Source organism: Abrus precatorius, unplaced genomic scaffold (genome assembly GCF_003935025.1).
Source record: "Abrus precatorius isolate BTA unplaced genomic scaffold, Abrus_2018 Scaffold3, whole genome shotgun sequence".
Taxonomy (NCBI): Eukaryota; Viridiplantae; Streptophyta; class Magnoliopsida; order Fabales; family Fabaceae; genus Abrus; species Abrus precatorius.
In genome coordinates, this window is record NW_020874373.1 from 31,163,407 (window position 1) to 31,183,316 (window position 19,910).

The window sequence follows — 19,910 nt, forward strand, 5'->3', positions numbered from 1 at the left end:
GAAATAGATGATATCCCGTACATGGAATGGAAGAGACTTTTGCATGATAAAACAAAAATAATAAAACTCTCTCCAGAAAGAAGGAAGATTATGGGTGCCTATATAATTTTTTTCTAAATATTTCAGCCTTCAACACAATCTACAGAAACACATGAAACTAAAACAAGATAACATCTGTTTTAGTTACTTAAATACCAGAACAAATATCTTGAATATTTTAATTGGAACTTGTTGACCATTAGATTTAGTTGCATGATAAACATTTGCCTGTAAGAGAAGAAAAAAGAAACATAAATATGATAGCATGGTATCACGTATAACTAATTATGCAAACCAAGTTATCAACATAGAACCTAAACCGTGTTAAAAAAGAAAAATAAACAAGTATCTAAAAGCTTTAGGTGATCACATAATTCCTTTCTGATTAAAATGCACCCATTGATATCGTGAAACACTCCTCAGCTCTTCATCTTGAATAAAACCCCGCGCTCTAAAACAATTTGCCTTGAGAGAACTTTCAGAGTGAGCTGCATAATAATTGTAAAAAAAGAATCAACATAAGAACGAGCCTCAGATATACAGTCAAAAAGAAGAACATAAAGCTAAGAGTGAGCCAATGTAGTGACAAAAATTGATCTGGTGAAATCAATTGATTATATAAAGACTGAAACCGGATGTCTCTCTTTTCAATAAGCATGCGGATCAAAAGGAACCATTATAGTGAGCAGAATCTTAAACAACCTTTTCTTCCTGCATTTGATGGTGTTGATCCTTTAGCATCATCATCTCCGTATGCTATATGGTCCAACTTTGTGAGCTGGTCAGCCAACTTTTGCTGCAGCTTCAGAGAGTTATGCAGATAGTTGCATAGATGAGTTTGTAGTAGCCACCAATGATTTCAGTGAGTTGATCAGGCATGTTTTGCACTTTAGTCCAGCCACAAGCCCGTTGCATAAAGGAAAGTACTTAAAAGGCAATTTGGGCAACATTATAACTCTGCCCTATGCCCATTTAGCAATTCAATCTGTAATTTATACTACCAGTTCTCCGTCGAAATATTGCTTCATGGCAAAATGGCAACAGATATCTACTAGAAACAAATCACTTGTGTGACAAATCGAAGTTGATGATGTCATCAGGGGTCAGGTTAAAAATTTTCAGGTCCTTGGTTTATTTCCTGTCCATGGACCATGCTGTCCCACAAATGAAATCAATTTATAAAATAATAAACATTGTTTTTCTAGATTGTAACAGTCAATCTACGCTTGTTTTGAAGTTTAATAAAACCAGAATCCTGAGAAGTGTTTGAACCATTTATTTCTATGGAACTGCTTCCGGATAGTTTATGTACATTACTCTTCTCCATCATTCCTCTCATTTTCATAACATCTTCCCATCTATTGGACCCGGCATAAGTATTAGAGGAAAGTACATAGTTACTACTATTAGAAGGATCCAGTTCAAGAAGCTTGTTTGTGGCAATCTCAGCCAAGGGTATATTTCCATGAACCTGAGAAGCACTTAGCAATATCCTCCATATTATAACATCTGGAGCCACAGGCATCTCTTTTATGAACTCATATGCCCTTTGTAAATTGCCAGAGCGACTCAAAAGATCCACAATACATCCATAATGTTTCATTTCTGGTGTCAGTCCGTAAACCTTCTCCATACTTCCAAAATATTCCAATCCTTTATTAACCAATCCAGCATGAGCACAGGCTAGCAAAACTCCAACAAAGGCTCCATGAGATGGTTGAACACCTTCCTTCAACATTTGTGAAAAGAAATGAAGTGCAGAATCTGCAAAACCATTCACAGCAAAGCCCACAATCATCGAAGTCCACGACACGGTGTCCTTCTTTCTCATCTCTTTAAACACCTCCAATGCTTTTTCAACCACACCACATTTGCAATACATATCTATCAAGGCATTATCAACATAAACATCAGCTTTCACATCATATTTCCGTATAAGATCATGAACTGCCTCCCCAACATCAAGTGAACCAATATGAGCACACGCAGAAAGCACAGTAGCAACTGTTATTTCATCTGGCTTCACCTTAGCTTCCATCATTTCCTTGAAAAGCCCCACTGCCTTGTTAAATTGGCTTGCTTGAGAGTAACTCGTGATCAAAGAAGTCCAAGAGATCACATCTCTCTGTGGCATAGCATCAAACAGCTCCCGAGCAGCAGCTGAGTTTCCTACTTTCCCATAACCCATAATCATGGAATTCCAAGAAACCAAGTTTCTGTTTTCCATCCGATCAAAAACTCCACGAGCCAGATGAACCAAACCGCGCTGTCCATACATATCCATCAGCGTATTTCCCAAGTACACATCAATCTCCACTTTGTTTTCCTTAATGTAGTTAACCATAGCATCAGCAACACCCCACTCACATAAAAAAGAGCATGCCATAACAACCTTCACCATCGTCACCGCATCACCCTTCACATTGGCCACCTGCATTGCTTCGAAAACACCCAACACCTCCTTATACCTCTTGCACTGACCATACCCACAAATCAACGAATTCCAAGAAACCAAATCCCTCTCAGGCATTTCATCAAACACCTGCTGAGCGAAACCCAAATGAGCACAAGACGCATACATGTTAATCAAGGCATTGGAAACAAAGAGAACGGGCTCAAACCCAAGTTTAAAAACACGGGCATGAAGCGTTCTACCACAAGAAACATTGGAAACTCGAGCACAGGCCTTGAAGAGAAAAGGGTATGTAAAATTGTCACCAAAAAGGCCCTGGCGATACATGAGGTTGTAGTAGCGAATTGTTTCGATGGGTTGGTCACTCTGGGACCAGCCACGAATCATAAGGTTCCAAAACGATAACGTGGGACGGTGGATTTGCTGGAAGAGGTGGTGGGCTTTAAGGATGTTTGTGGAGGAAAGTGCGTAGGATTTGAGAAGGTGGTAAATGGAGGAAGGGTCGGTTTTGAGATTTGGGTTCAGCATCGTTTGTAGTAGTCCCTGATTTGAAAAAACAAAATGAATCTAAATTCAAAATGAGTTATTTATACTCTTTGCTTCTTTCTTTATATATGCCACGGTTCACACTTTCACAGTTCAGGGACAGGATTTCCTAGTAGACTTTATCCTTCTTCCTATATAGTCGATGAAGCTGATCATCTAATTTTATCGGTCAACATTTTCGTTTAGGCGAAATTTTTTTTTGTTAAAACACATATAAAAATGCATTAACTATAAAATGTAGTTAGTGCAAAAAAATGCAAGAAATTCTGATCCCACAGTTCTCTGTTTCTTTATGCTATGTAGCATAGAGAATCTTATTTCTGTGACATACAAGTATTATGAAGAACTACATTTTCTGTTTCTTTCTATTTTATGGTAAATCGAACAAAATTTTTAAGTATATCTTGCGTTTTGTTGTCCTATAAATATAAAAAAAGTCTGGAATAAATTGTGTTTATCGACAAATGTTCTTTGAAAAGCAACCGAAAGAAGCTTGTGACTGATGTAAAGCAATTCAATTTTTATGTCACATAGCAACAATTTTTAGATACTATTTAACGGTGCTTTCTAAAGGTTACTTCCTTCATTTCCATCAAAGTACAGTATCTACGTATAAATTTAGTTGTTTATTGAAACAAAAAGAAATTACTTCACAAAATATTTTTTATAAAAGAAAAGTTCATAAAGTTATACACATATTAGTCATATAGATATTTTTATATTTAAAAAATTATTACATGTCTTACATCATCTCATATTTATAGTTGTCATCAATTTTAATAATATAACATTAAAGATAAAAAGTTAATTATATATCATTTTGTAAAGGTCAGAATCATAGCCAAATTCAAACCATACAATAATTTCTTTTTATATAGAAATGCTCTTTTGTTTTAATGGATCTCCCGATTTAAAATATTTGTTTCTTTTTCTGCAAAGACATAAAATATACTTCAGAATGTTCTCATCCAATATTGATAATCTATTCAAGTGATAAGTAACAAATTTTTTTATTTAATAACAACTTCAAATGTCAAGCAACAGTAAGAAAGACCTAATAAATAATATAAAAATAAAAAATTTGTTGATCTTAAAGGTTGAAGATAAGAAGTTAAATAATAATAAAATTTTATTAAAAAAATAAATATTTATTATATTTTTATAATTTTAATATAATAACTTTGTACTTTTTTATTAAAAAAATTATTTATGAACTAAGAGTTGAAGTTAATAAAATCTTAAAAATAAAAAATATAAAAAAATTAATAGTAGAAGCTAGAGAAAATAAAGTTAAAATTTGTGCAACGTATAAACACTTCAATTCATAACATTTGATTTATAAATACTTTTTTGCCAAATGTTTGTATATAAAAATGTTAAATAATAAAAGCATTATAGCAGTGCACATAAATAAATAGAAAAATAGAGACACAAAGATTCAAAATTAATCAAATTTATCAATTCTAAAATATCAAACACAACATAACCAAATTAAGAACAAATTCTAAAATTACATACTTTTCTAACAAAAGAATACAAGTTAGGTGGTTAAAGTGGAGAAAAGAAAACCTTTAAAGGCAGTAGTAAGGAGATTAAACTACATGACTCTTAGTTTGATAAAGAATAGTCAAAAGAGATCCAAAAGAACCTTAGATAAAATTATTAAAAAAATATTTTAATTAACTCTATTTTTAAAATTTGATTTTTAACCGAATCTACGTAATTGACCTACCTAATGAGATAAGGTTTTGTTACTGTTGTTGTTAGAAATTAGCAAGATGGACCAACTTGAATCATCATCTCCTAGGAAAAAAGATAGATACAAGTGGTCCAACACAACAACGATCTAATAGAACATGATGAAACTCTAGCAATAAGGGAGCAATTCCAAACAAAAAGAAATAAGGATAATAGCTAAGTAAAAAGATGGTCTTTTTTTTTTTCACTGTTGTAAGCAAAAAGTTATAACAAAAATACCATAATAGTATACTTTTGAAATAATTTATTAGAGTAGGCAAAATAAATAATAAAAATATTGCAAAATGCCTTTTAAAGAAACACTGCTAGACAGAAAAGTGACATGTTAAAGCAAGAGAGTAACACCTAGTAAACAAGCGTTATTCAATGTGATGCTACCACATATCACATGCAAATGAATGAGTGAAATTTGTTTATTAGAAACTACTCTCATGCTTTGCTATGTATTACTTTCCTCTCTAGTGACGCCTTTTCAAGAGGAGTTTTGCAATATTTTTACTATTTATTTTACCTACTCCGATAAATTATTTCAAAAGTATACTATTATACTATTATGGTATAACTTTTTCTCTACAAAGATAAAAAGCCAACAAAAAAATAAAAGTGAGATAACAAAAAGAAGAAAAAATGACAAATGAAAAATTCTTACATTGAGAGAAGAAATTCACTAATATATGAATAAAGAAGCTATATGACAAGAGAGAAAAAAATCAATGTGAAAAGGAAAAGAAAACTCCCATAAAGAAGATAGAGCTTCCCTTAAACATGACTTAAATGAGAGATAGCTAAGTTTTTCAAAAAATAAAAGATATTATCTTACGTAGTTTTTCATTTTATACAAATTTTTTCCTCTTAAATCTAAGTATCAATCAATAGACAATCAATACTCTTTAATTCTTAAAAAAATTAAAAAGTCCCTAAATCACCAATTCCTCAAATTTCCTTCACTTTCTCAATAACTAAATGTGTTCAACTTGAATGTAAGCCTCTTATCACACGGTAGGTTTGCCCTTCATGCAATTGAAGTTTGGGTTTTATGACTTGATATCACCTAGCATGCTCAATTTTTTTAGACAAGTACAACAAGAGCAAGTTAACATCTTTGAATGAGAAGCTTGGTGTATTGAAGCAATGCCAATAACTCCTTAAAGTTCAAGTGGGCAATGCTTCAGCCAACCCTTCTCTTTTGGCCACATAATTTGTATTGTATTACACCTTTCCTGTGCCTTTGTTCAATGGTTATACTAGAAAAATAATATCACGACAAATTTTTATCTTTCAGAAGAATGCAACAAGATTGGAAACTTTACAAAACTAAACGAAGGAAGAGTATTCATGTATTGAATTAACCCCATTACACACTTCCATTCAACTTAACATAAAATGCAAGAGCCGTAATCTAGACAGATATCAACTGTGTGGAATGCTTAATAAACAAAGGCCGGTGACAATGTTGTCACATGCTTTCTAATCTCTCCTAGTAGAAGATAGCATGAGTTAACAAAATTGCTCTATTTTTCCTTATAAGTGGTGGATCTACTTGTATATAAAATCCAAACTACTAGGGAAAGATGATACTCAAACCATTACAGATACAACTACTATCTAGTATCTACCGGGTCTTGCGCGCTTTAGCCAACTTTTTCTTTCTTTTCTTAACAGCCTTAGGAACTTTACTTTTACGTGCTTCTCTTTTCTCCTCCTTCACTTTCTTTTTATTCTCTTTCCTGGCCTCTTTTCTAGCAGCTTTTTTATCCAAAGGACCCTCTCCTTCACTTTCAGAGGATGAATCCCCTTCAGAATCACTTTCATTGTCATCCTCGTCAGATTGAGACTCCGCATCACCCTCTAAAAGGTTAGATTTATCGTCCAAAATGGCAGGTGAATCTTCTGTGGGACTTGATTTCTGTAGTTGTTCGTTATTTTTCTGTGAAGGTTGTGCTAATGAGAGAGCATGTTTAAGTCCAGTAATGGTCTGATAGTATAAATCCTTGGTGTCCTTCCCGCTTGTTATCCGTTGTACATCCTCCTCAGCATTCTTAACATCCTCTAGTGTCTTTGGAATGTAAGACTGTAACATGAATTCAGGAAATTAAACATGTAAGGAAGGAAGGTTAACAATGTGCTAAACAACAGACCCCAAAGACAGTGCTTTTATTAAATACCAAATATGAACCCCTCATTTCAGTTATTAAAAGAGAAAAAAAAAAAAAAAAAACTATTTCAATCAAGTTCACATTATGCTTTAGAAAGAAAAAAAGAGAGGAAAAGGAGGTTTGAATAAGAATAAATAATGAATTTTACAATTCCATTATATATTAATAATCTAGTAAAGATATTTCAATAATATTTAGATTTAGAACCACATGTTTAAGGTACAAAAGTAACTTACATTCTCCACAACTTCCCTCAAATTGGAGGAACTTTAAAGAGTTAAATGAAATTGTGAAAATCCCTCATTTTTTATCTCCACGCTAAAAAATTTCCAAAAATAAGATTTGACCTAAACATCCCTCTCCATTATTTTGCGACCAAACATAATGAGGCTATGAATGAAAATTCACTCAAAAACAGGGTTTTCTGACGTTTTAATCATGCTTAGCCAACAAATTATTTAATTATTTAAAGATAATAATTACAGAAGAAAACAGCCCAGTAAGAAGTTGACATAACAAGGCAAATTACCTGCACAAATACAGAGTCTGCAATCTCATCTTCTACAGATACATCTCCTCTTGCCAAAATTTTTTGTTGCATCTAGAAAATGTTTGAAAACCATAAAGATCCCTTTGTAGCTGATCAGAAAATGTAAACAAATAATAAAACAAATGAAAAATACCTCTTCCAAATAACTATCCACAGCATCATCAGCAATGGATGCATCAACAATAAAATCAAACAATTCTCTTATTGTCATGACTGCTACACCATGTTTTTTAAAGAAATCCTGCAAGCCAAATAACTACTAAATCACACTTTTTCTTTATTAGATCCTAGACTACTAAGAAAGTTGTCAAGCAATCTGTAATATACAGCTCGTAATTGAAGTACTTACAGATACATGAACACAGTCTTCACGCAGAAAATCAAGGGCATGAGGATGCTCAGGATCAACAGCTTGAGAAACATCTATAATATACAAGTGGCCCTGACAAATAAAGAGCACATGAATTAAGCTATTGACAAATAGGCATTTATTCAACAAAATACAAATTGGAAAAGGGGTGAATACCTCAAAATATAGTATATTATATTCACTGAGGTCGCCATGCACCAATTTGCACTTCTGATACAATGTTCGCATTGCAATAATAATCTGAAATAAAAATACTTGTAATTTCAACATCAATTATTGGATGCGCAGAATACACCTAAGCACCCTTGGAAACCTAAAACAGAAGCGTTTCCATTGAAAATAAAATCTAAAAAAGAAAGGTGTGATAGAATTAAGTGTGATAAAACAAAATTTTCACATGTTAACCATACTAGTGAGGTCTTAGTAATCATTCTAGATAAGAGGCTTTTGAGGACCCAAACAGGATCCTTATATTAAAGTATCCCAACAGCACATATATTTAAGACAACTGCTAAAGGGTTCTAAATACTAAACCATGCAAGCATCACTTGACTATTGTAGTGATTTGACACACCTCAACATAGCCTTCCCGTAACTTGTCTAGAGATAAAGCTGCATCTTTAAGACGAGGGGCAGCCCAACCAGACTTTCCTGCAAGAAACAATAAACCAGAGTACAGTAAGAATCATATTTGAATTTATTCTGCCTAAACTGCAGTTTGCATTACCAGAATGAAATGATATATGCAGCAGCAAGAAATTGAAAGTTTCTATTACTGATGATGAGTTTGGAATTATTGAGGGTGGTAACTACAAGTAGTTGCCACCTACAATACAATTGAAAACAGAAAGTAAACTATTCCTCACTTTTTTTATTCATTTTTCTTTTATCAATGGCAGACATTTATGCACCGATATTCCACATGGAAAAATAATCACATTGATCGCAGGCATCATATTATATTTTCAAAATGAAGAATAAAAGTAATACCTATAAATTCCATAACCAGAACATGTAGCCTCAGAAGATATGGCGTAGGACACCTAAGTCCTGCTGCCTTAAGCCTGTAAGCCAATATAGACAGGGTAAAAGAAAGAAACAACTCAAGCAATTCATTAATTGGAAACAACCAAGGAATAAATCCAAATGCACAGCAAGTATACAAAAAGGCACCACTTTCATAGATAAAGAAACATTTAATTCCTTTCAGACAACCACTAAGTCCATAGTAGATCTTGCACCTGGAAGGATGACTACACAAGTTCCTTGCTTAATTAAAAGCCATCATAGAACTTATCTAACATCTGTAGTGCTTCAATTCATAACATACAAATAAGAGGGTTATTAACAAAACATCCCTAATGTACAGGGCATGAAATGGACAGATGTATTGACCTTCTTTCTCCAATTATTCCTCTCTTTTTTTTTTTTTACTATTTTGACAGTCTAATTTAGCTTATACTTATAGTCCTTCATTTTTACAAGCATTTTCTCAGCACAAAAAAAGAGCAAATGCAAACCTCAAAAGATTCCTCATTTCTTTCTCTGCCCATGTTTTTACCATTTTCCTGGGATTATGCTTGCAATATCCATTTCTAAACCGGAAGTCTCCTTGCACATATCTATCTCTATCCCTGATATCAAACAGATTATAGAATTTAGTTCATAAAATAAAATAATATAAAATAAAATAAAAATGTGACTTTGAATCAAGAAACTTGGTTTCCCATCAATGTGTAGAAACATATCATGAGCTACATTTGTGCTGTGTGTATCTATGGAATATATTAAAAGAACTTCTATCTGGAAACTTTCAGTAATCCTAAGCCCAGAGTTCTGAATAAATTCTTTAACAGTATATATATATACACATATAACCAGGAAAATGGAAGGAAGTACAGATTATTAAATACATCAAATCTCGGTAAGTGAATACTCCCCCAACATAGTATACAAACTAAAGCATATAGGAGAAAATAAATAATAATATCCAACACATGCAATAAACCTTTGCATGATAAAACACAAATAATAAGGCAAGTACGCTTAAATGCATGTCCAAGCTTTTTCTATATAAAAAAAATTTAGTTGCCTGTATAATTTTTACCTTCATATTTAAACCTTCAATACAATTTACAGTAACAGAAGAAGCTGAAACAAGCTAACATCTATTGTACTTACTTAAATACTAGAACAGATGTCTTGTATACTTTAATAGCAAGTTCTTGACCATCAGATTTAGTGGCATGATAAACATTTGCCTGTTAGAAAACAAGGTAAGAAACAGAAATACGGTGGCTTGATATCACATATAATCAATCAACCAAACCAAGCCATCATCTTAGGACCTAAATATAACATTAAGGGTATGTTTGGGAGGGGGATTTTGGAGAAGAAGGGAGGGAAGGCCATATTTTTTTATCTCAAGTTAAAATAATTATATATCACTTATGATAATAAATGCATGACTAATAAATTAAGTTTATATCAATATATCAATTTATATATTTTATTTTGAATAAATATTAATTTTAAATATATTTATTTAAAATATAAAATTTGTCTTCTCTTCCCCTCCAAAAGCCCCCTTCCCAAATAACCCTTAAGGGGGGGAAAATCAAGTATATAAAGGCTTCAAGTGTATCACATACTTCCTTTCCGGTTGAAATACATCCATTGATATCATGAAAGACCCCTCTGTTCAGCATCTTGAATAAAACCATGCGCGTTCTAGGATCAATTGCCTGAGGGAAATTTCAGAGTTAGTTGCATGATAATCGTATAGAAGAAATCAATAAAAGAATAGGGTTCATAAATATATAATCAGAAGGAAGAAAACAAAATGTGAGAGGGAAGCGTGTAATGAACAATAATTAAGCTGGTGAAGTCAATTAATGGTACTTTATGACTAATGTACATAGGTGTACAAAGCAAGAGCAAGAAAATAAAAGAAAGTGTAGGAAAATATGAGAAAATAAATGAGAGGGCTGAGCCTCTGAGCAACAGTGAATTTCATAATTCATACCTGCTCAACAGTGGCTCGGTCTGCTTTCTCAGTAGTTTTAGTTTTACCAATTGCCATCTCTCGAACACTTTCACGAATTGCAGTAGTCACCGAGTTAGACATGCCAACATTTATCCTCCCTTCCCACTCCTGCACTACCAAAGTATATAGCTTAAAACTAGAAACAAACCAACAAATTCCGCAGAATCCATAAACACACAAATCCCCCGACAACTGAAAATTCAAACTAATCCATATCAAAGGAATACTAGAGAGGCAAGAGTATGATGGCTTCGAAGGTTTATTACAGTTATGCATGAAAATTCAAACTAATCCATAATCCATACCAACAAATTAAAACTTTGAAGGTTTATTACAGTTATGCATGAAAGGAATCAAAAGGGTAAACGAGAGAGTGGGGAACCTCCAAGGGGGAAGCACGAATATGATGGGAGAATTTTTGGTTGCGATTGGAGAGAGGTTGGAATGTGGAGGAATGGAGGTGGTGACCACCATGAGCGTTGGGCCGCCATGAACTCAGTGGAAAAGAGGCATCCACTACTTCATCCTCGTCCTTCGAATCCAACCAGTCCAACGCATCACCGATTTCAGAATCAGAAGAACACGAAACCTCAACCTCTTCTTCATCTTCTTGTTCATGTTCATGTCGTGCAAGATGGTGTTCGTGCTGAACGACAAAGTCGTTTTCCATTGCCGATTGTGTGCTCTTGGTAACGGAAGCAGCTTCCGTCATTCCTCGCGGCAACTGTTGTAGGGATGGAAAGGGAGAAGGAGCAGCTGAGGCACTCTAATGACCTACACTCTATCAATATGGTTTTTTCAAAAACCAATCAGCTTAGCTACAAATAATTTAAATATATGATAAATATTTTTTAGAAATATCATTATCAATTATCTAAATTCAGTAATAAAACTGAAATTTAAAATTAACTTTTGGAAATTTTTTATAATTATAATATAAAATTTCTATAAATAATATTATTATAAATTAAAAATTATTAAAAATATTTTCAAAATAGAAGAAAATTAAAAAAATTTAAAATATGATCAAATATGTTGTTCTATTTTTCAAAATAATAATGTAATATTTTACCCATAATATTATATTCTATATTTATAAAATTTGAAAAAAATTATCATATAAAATATTACATGAGAGGTTGATCCGAGTGACAAGTTTAGTATATTTGAGTATTTGTGTATATAAAAAATTTTCAGCTATAAAATCACCACCATATACGTTACTCGCGTTGAAATCTAAATTAAATCAAATAGAAAACTAAAATAAAAAATATTTTATATGATAATAATATATATATATAACAAAATTTTATTAAAATTTATAGTACTGAATATCATATATAATCTTTTATCTCATGTAATATTATATAGATTAAAAAGATAATTAAAAAATAAAAATGGAATCAATTTTTTATATTATAAAGTTATGATCATAATAAAATAATATTTTAATAGTATTAAATAAAAATTATATGAGATTAGTAAAATTAGATGCAGAGAAGAAACTTTTTACATTATAATTAAATTTTAAATAACAATATTATAGTAAAATTGGAAAATAAAAATACTTTTGTTTACTAAAATCAGAAATACTTTTAAATAACATAATAAAAAAATAAGTCTTGTTGATATAGTATAATAATAGCTATTGTTATTATTATTATTATAAATATTGTGCTATTAGTATATTTATAATATAAAAAATAATAAAATTTTATTTTTAGTTTTAATAATATTAAAATATTTTGATTTCCAATTTCTTTCTTACATTGCAATATTTAGATTTATTAACAAATATAAATTGCTATTCTGAAAATAAAATGTGTGCATGGTTTCTACCAACATATGTATTCTTTCTCGTGTTACTATTATATTTGATATCTTTACCTATACATGGTTTCCTGAGTCCTTCATCCCAATGTTATAGCTTCATCCTCATAAATGTCACACGCCGAATATAGTACCATTCACAAGTTATATTTGTTTTTCTATGCTTATGATTGAATGTGTTGAAACGCAAATGGGTAGAGAAATTTATGAACAACATAAGATTATCTCCCTTACTATCAACTTATTATTACATAGTAGTGAAGGAGAAAAACCGCCGACAAAAGGAGCAAAAAAATACATTGTATAGAACAACTCTTTGTTTAAATATGAAAATAAACCTCTCAAATTAGCTTACAATTAAACTAATTTGTGAACAAATGTTAGAAAGTGGAATTCAACAAGATAATAGAGTGTGTCAACAACACTCTAACAAAAGGCCTTAAGGAGGAAGCAATTCATGTTTCAGATTTTTCTTCTTCATGTTCCTCAGGCTCAGGCTCAGGCTCAGGCTCAGGCTCAGGCTCAGCCTCAGCCTCAGCCTCAGGTTCTGGCTTTGATGGCTCTTCTTCTTCAGCTGGTTCAGGAGGGGGTGTAGCATTCTTCTTGTTTGCAGCAGCTTGGAGAACATGGTGGTAGTTCCCTTTCTCCATGAAAAGCTGTTGAAAATGGTGCCTGCAATAGAGGACACCATCAAGGGCAGCATAGGAGGAGTGTGTGAGGTGGCAACCAGCATGAGCACACCTAAAGCAATTCTTGTGGTAGCATTCCCCTTCCAGTGTCATCTATTTAACAAAGCAAAAAAGTTGTCTAATTAATTCACTTCGATCAAATCATTAATCCATATTACAAACAAAATACAAAATGTGTATAAGAAAATGATGTAAAATTTTTAATATGACTGCCACTTTGTGTCATTTTTAATTGTCAATCTTACAATTAAATCAAGTTTGCTGTCATTACAAACCTTTTCTAGTGGATAGACTGTTTTTGAGCAAACTGAGCATTTGTCAAGAGTTCCACTGAACATGGATGACAGTCTGCTGGGGGCCTTATTCTGTAAATGAAGATTATTGTTACTGACATGTTAGAAAGATAACAAAAGAACATTTGAAAGAAGGAGCGTTTGGAAAAGCTTATGGGCAACTTATGAAAATAACTTAGGACTCCGTAAGCTCTTTTTAGCTTATTATAATATATTTCACGGTCAAATTTATAACATTTGGGTAAAAAAGAACTTACTGTATAAACAATTAAATATATATACAAAAGCACCATAAAAATATATTGCTTCTTTGTCTTAAGCATATTGAAAATAAGATTCTTAACAATAACAATAAAAATGTACAGAATGTGCTGATAGTGAACATACCGTCTGCTCATTTTGTTTGTCAGAAGACTTTGCTGCCACATTTATAGTCATGAAAACATCATAGATTGTTAGCCAAAATCAAACCAAAGTGACAGGTGCACATCAATTTGTACTTAATGAGATTGTGACTGAATTGAAATAGAACACAGAGAACTGAACAGAAGATGATTTACATCTTACCAGTCTGAAAGTTCTTGCTGAAATTGCCAGATTCCTTGAAAAGTTGTTCAAAATGTGGCTTGCAGTAGAGAACACCATCCATTGAAGAGTAGGTGCTCATCTGACCAACATAAAAATTGCACCATTGGCACCAAATTTAGGCACAAATTTGAACTACATTAATTTTTTTGTTTCAACGAATTAAAACTCATTAAAATACCAGCTTGGACTACCAATTTCATTACAAATAAATTCTGGCACTAGGAATCTAATATGCTTTAGAATTATCAATGTATGGAATTCAATAATGTGCTAGATGTCAATGCATATGCTTCATTTCATGTATGACTTTATGCATGCAATTACTGTCCTTACGTTTGATGTATCTGGTCAGGTAGGAGGAGGAGAAATGAGAGATACCAAATTCCACAATGACTCATTAGGCTAGAAAAGACAAACTGTTGAATGCTATATTCAACACTAATAACTGTAGGAATGAAACTATAATGAAAGAAGCATATTTATAAAACATAATAATATCAACAAAACAACAACAGCAAAGGGTGCTAGAGGACAATACCGTAAGATATCCCTTGCAATGGCTGCATTTGAAGCAGTTTTTATGGTAAGGTATACCTTCAAGAGTTAACAGGTCCACAACATAAACAGTCTTATCACAAGCCTTGCATTTATCAAGTGTTCCAGTGAATGACATTTTGTTCTTTCCTTCCTCAAAAATGATGCAAAAAAAATTTCGTGCTTGTTTTTATGTTATTCCTTTAATCCAGGATCTGAAGGATTAAAGAGAAGTTCAAGAGAGAACAGCACTCATTATGTCACAGCTCAGACAAATAGGGATTGAATTAAGTCTCTGATATGTCTTAGCAAAGTAATTTATGTCAGATTATAACGGATTTGTTTCCACTCTAAGAGGTTGAAAAGTGATTGGAGACCTCAAAATATTAAGCAAAAGGATGGAAATTCACGTGTTAATTTGTGGATATAAACTGATTGTGTGGAATGAAAAAAGGTTGGTCTTTGACCATTTCAATAGTACTTAACGAAAATAACTCATTCCAACTGTTTTTTCCAAAAACAGAAGAATGTCATAATTAATATGCTTAAAGGTTTATTCAGAATGCATTATCCAAATTATCTTTTACCCCATAAAAGGGAACTTCATATTTTTAGAATTTGATAAATTTAGTGGACTATGCATTCAGAAGTTTTTCCCTTGTCAACCAGAGGCAACAGAATAAGGGAAATTGTTAATGAATTTGAACCTTACATCTCCATTATGAAATTGTTCAGTATTGCAAAGAAACATGATATAAGAGAAATGTTAGCAATACAATTTTTTTAACGTACTCTTTAATGCATTTTTTATGATTAATCTATTTTTTAAAATGTTAAAGTACTTTTTAAATAATATCAATTTCAATTTACAAGATAATTTTTTAAATTTTTTAAAAAGAGACCAATCACAAGAAATGCATTGAAAAATAGTATATTGCTCACATTTTTCTAAGGCTGAATAACCAAACTAAGGGGAGGCAGGCAACACTGATAGATCTTATTTTCTATTATGAATAGGAGTTGCTAAGAAAAAAGTATAATGTTTGCAAAGAAATAAAATTTAGACTTTTGATTTAATTGCACAGTATTATTAGCCATTCTTGAGCAATACTAAATGGCTCTCAAGTTTATAATGTTATGTTGATTAATACAGCTGGTACTTGGTTCCTTATTTGCTATCTTCAAAAGTTTAAACAAGAAAATACATTGTTCCTCCACTCTGGCAATAAAGTTATATCCCCTTATTTAAATAGTTAACTTTGATGTATTTAATCATTTGTTAATAGGGAATATTGTAGGCTGTTAGTCCTTCATAATGGAATGGAAAACTTTATTTCAGTTAAAAATTTTATATGAACTTGCTTAGGTACTTTACAGGCAAAAGTTGGAAGCAAGTTGAGTATATTGTCATAGAAAAATAACTAGTCAATAAATAAAAAACTAAAAAGAAACGGGACCACAGATATGACAAGATTTACTACAGCTAGGTAAAATAATACATCTATTAGTCTGCAATTTTTTTGTTAATTGAAAGAAAGATATGGAGATGGCTTCATGTGCTATGATTCATTAATAAAAATTTGATATCTCTTATAATATTTTGTTTTAGTTAAAAAAAACACCTTTTATTTTCCTGTTAAATTAATCAGAAAGCCCTGAATTAATTGAGAATTTTTAAATTGGTAAGCATTAAGTTCTTGAATTTATATTTTTAATTAGTGTCTTATTAGGACTTTGTTAAGATTTTATTAGGGATCTATGAAGTATATGGACCCAACTCAAAATTTTAATATTTTAAAGACTTCCATAATGACTAAACTAACAACTTTGTCTCCAAATTATTTAAAAACTTTTAATAAGATCCTATATAACATAACCCTTCCCAAGCTATTAATAATGATTTATAAGTTTAAGAACTTAATTCAAATTGTTAAAGTAAAAATTATTTTAAAAAAATGAAATAATTCAAAAAAATTTAGATTAATTTATCAATAAGTGATTCATTTAAGTATTGTATACTTGATTTTGAAAAAAAAAAAAAAACTGTACTTAACGAGGGTATTAGCATAAACAGTTACATGTGAGAGCTAGTATTTGATGTTATACAAGTTCATCTTAACACCAAGTGATTTCAGTTTTCACTAAAATGAGTGATTGCTGCCAATGCATTTTTTTATTTGATAATATTTAGTATATATATTTTGATTAAGAAAAATATTAATCTCAATTTTTAAGATTAAGGATAAGCAATTAAAAGTGATAATTTCTTATTAAAAATTTATTTATTATCTTAAAAAATATGAAATATGTAAAAATGTTAGAGTTTGTAAATAAAATTTTATTATTTACAGGTGTTAACTCAGTCTTAAATATTAACATTAACGAAAATGTTTGATTAATAACTTTTAAAAAAACATAAAAATAAAATACTTAAAAGAGAACTTTAAAAAAGTTAATGTCAAGTGTTAATATAAACATTCTTATAATCTCATGAGTTATATTGGAAAGACTTAACCTTGAAGAATGAACACCAATAACATTTCAACCAATTGATAGGACTGTAGGACCACAATCTGACTTCTGGTCCATGCCCTTTTTATTTTGAATCATTAGCTGAAATTGTGGATAAAAGTGTGTCTTTTAAGACTATTTAAAACAACTCCAATCTTGTAATTAATATTTACATAAAATCATCAATATACACCCAACAAGCACTATAAGGAGGCATACACAATGATCATGAAAATTTGATCAGAACAGTGATCAAAATCTTCTGAAGATTAAGGGAAAATAGTGCTTCAATGTGGAAGCATCCCCTAGTTACCTATAAAAGCCTTTATCTTATGACTTTATTTATTTAATATGTATTTACACATGAGTTTCCTCAATTCAACACATAATTATAACTAATAGCATTAAAATAAAATTAGATAATTACAATTTATTTTCATTATATGAAAATAGAATTTAAAAAGGCATGGACAGAGAAACAGTCATGCACTAAATTAATAAAAAAAAAATTGGAGTAAGGAGAGAGGGAGAAAGTATATTAAATGATATTGCATGGTAGCTATCACATGTAGTAAATTCTTCTAACCCCTTTTAATTCAAGCAAAAAATTTATTAAAAGAAAACTATCATTTTCATGACATTGATGTTCCTTTAATAGCACAACCTGCAATGGCCAATTGTCAGCATCAACTTTGAACTGTTTGCTTTACATTCATTAAGTATATGCTTAAACACAACACAAGTTTCAGTGAGACATTGAAATTAGAATGAAATAATATCACATAGCAAAAGTTTAGAATATCCTTCAAATTGACACATTTTAAAATGGACACAAAAATGTAACAGGAACAAATGTCTGTTTTGGGGTTAAAAATAGATTATTAGATTTCCTATTAAAAAAGGAAGAAAATTATAGGTTTTATTATTATCTTTAAGATATATCACTGTTTAATGACTCTTAAACATCATCTTAAAAATTTGGTAGTAGTTTTTGGTCTAATACCTAATATTCGACGGCTATTTAATACCCCTCTATTGTTGATGAGTTAACCCTCAGTAATTTGTGTGTCCTTTTTTTTTAATGAAATAATGGTATAAATAATGTAATATTAAAACTTTCAATAACAATTACTATAATAAATTTTAAAAAGTTCTCTTCAATATTTTTAAAAATACTTTTACTTAAAATTATTCTTATTAAAAAATATGAACTCTCATTTGATATATAAAAGTAGATTAACATATGTAAAATACAGGTAAATATTAACTGAAACTTAAAAATATTAATTAATAAATAAGTAAATTATTTAAATATCTTTAATACATTTTTAGCATAATTTATAATAATGTAATAATAAATATTAACTTTAAATTTAAAATATTTTGAAACACTGATTAACCCTAAAATAAAATAATGTAAAAACTTGGGTGGGAGAGCATGATTTTCACTATAATAATATTAATATACTGAATTATTAATCCTATCGGATAGTGAAAGGACCAAATTGGAAGACCAAACCGTTGAATTTCGAGCAGAACAGTCAACATCCAGTGGGTCCCACGCGCAATTCCATCGTATATCATACTGATGCATGCAAAATATCATTTATTTTCACTCATGTACATGTCACACCATCTCGTGTCGGCACATTCCAGCAATGTTACAGTACACGCAACCTTTCTTTTTCTCGTTACACCCACTTCACACAACCGTCCGATCAATCGCAATCTATCTGTTCTTTGTTTTCTATTTGTAGTTTTTGGTACCACACAAGTCATTAATTCCCATCCTATATTTGGTTCTCCAAAATGAAGGATTGTGTATTTTATAAAGAAAATCAATATTTTAATAATTAATTTTTAAATTTTTAAATATAACTATATTTTATTAAATTTTCCAATCTCTTATTCCAAAATCAACACACAAAAGCAATAATTCAGCCCTTTCATCTAAGTTGGCTTGTTTATTTGAATTACATTATTACAGTTAATAGGAATTCAAAATTTTATTTATTTGTTTAAATTTAAATTTTTTCTAGTTTAAATTAAAATAAAAAAAATACGTAATGAGAAAAAGTTCATTATAAGTATAATTAAAGTAAAAAAGTAACAATGTGAAAGTTTAAAAAGTGTTTAAATACATTTCATGAAAAAAATGTTTAAATACATTTATAATGGTTTATAGCTAATTCATATTTTATATTTGTGATGAAAGAAGTTGCGAGCACTTGAAGAAATCTTTGATAGAAAATACAAACAGATCATAATAGTAATCGATCATTTAAATAAACTTTTCTTATAATGTAAATAATTTAAATTTTGAATTTTTTAACAGACCTATCAAACCGCTATCAGTTTTTTCTTTATTGTAACATAATAAGGGTTTTTACCAGTTTTAAATACTTTCAAATTCTTTTCTGTTAATTCTACCACATTTTTATTTTTCATTTCAGAAAACATAACAGAGTTTAAAATTTATATCAGTGGCTGAAAATAAACAGACCATAATATTTATCATTCCTGTACATTTTCTTATCCTAAATCAAAACAGCATGCTCTCTTCTTAAATTTTACACAAATAAAAAAG

The 19,910-nt window shown here is 30.7% G+C and overlaps 3 protein-coding genes across 4 annotated transcripts; all 3 read right to left on the reverse strand.

Annotated features, from left to right (window-relative positions):
• Nucleotides 1–194: 194 nt before the first annotated feature.
• Nucleotides 195–3,133, reverse strand: LOC113863918 (pentatricopeptide repeat-containing protein At2g22410, mitochondrial-like). The gene is made up of 2 exons (XM_027497700.1): nt 742–3,133; nt 195–527 (listed from the first exon to the last, which is right to left on the reverse strand). The coding sequence occupies exon 1, from the start codon at nt 2,978–2,980 to the stop codon at nt 1,241–1,243; it is 1,740 nt and encodes a 579-aa protein (XP_027353501.1). The 5' UTR covers nt 2,981–3,133; the 3' UTR covers nt 195–527; nt 742–1,240.
• A 2,885-nt stretch (nt 3,134–6,018) lies between these two features.
• LOC113863919 (serine/threonine-protein kinase rio1-like) lies at nt 6,019–11,688 on the reverse strand. 2 transcript variants are annotated; one of them, XM_027497702.1, is made up of 13 exons: nt 11,261–11,630; nt 10,858–10,986; nt 10,484–10,576; nt 10,014–10,093; nt 9,353–9,466; nt 8,823–8,896; nt 8,407–8,483; nt 7,989–8,072; nt 7,812–7,904; nt 7,596–7,703; nt 7,442–7,513; nt 6,683–6,827; nt 6,157–6,607 (listed from the first exon to the last, which is right to left on the reverse strand). In XM_027497702.1, exons 1-13 carry the CDS (start codon nt 11,588–11,590, stop codon nt 6,369–6,371), a joined length of 1,638 nt encoding a protein of 545 aa, XP_027353503.1. In that variant the 5' UTR covers nt 11,591–11,630; the 3' UTR covers nt 6,157–6,368. The 2 variants fall into 2 exon arrangements, with proteins under 2 accessions (XP_027353502.1, XP_027353503.1); XM_027497701.1 differs by having other exon boundaries at nt 6,019–6,827; nt 11,261–11,688.
• A 1,475-nt stretch (nt 11,689–13,163) lies between these two features.
• Nucleotides 13,164–14,951, reverse strand: LOC113862478 (LIM domain-containing protein PLIM2c-like). Its single transcript, XM_027495563.1, has 5 exons — nt 14,817–14,951; nt 14,258–14,357; nt 14,078–14,109; nt 13,673–13,762; nt 13,164–13,490 (listed from the first exon to the last, which is right to left on the reverse strand). Exons 1-5 carry the CDS (start codon nt 14,949–14,951, stop codon nt 13,164–13,166), a joined length of 684 nt encoding a protein of 227 aa, XP_027351364.1.
• Nucleotides 14,952–19,910: the final 4,959 nt, after the last annotated feature.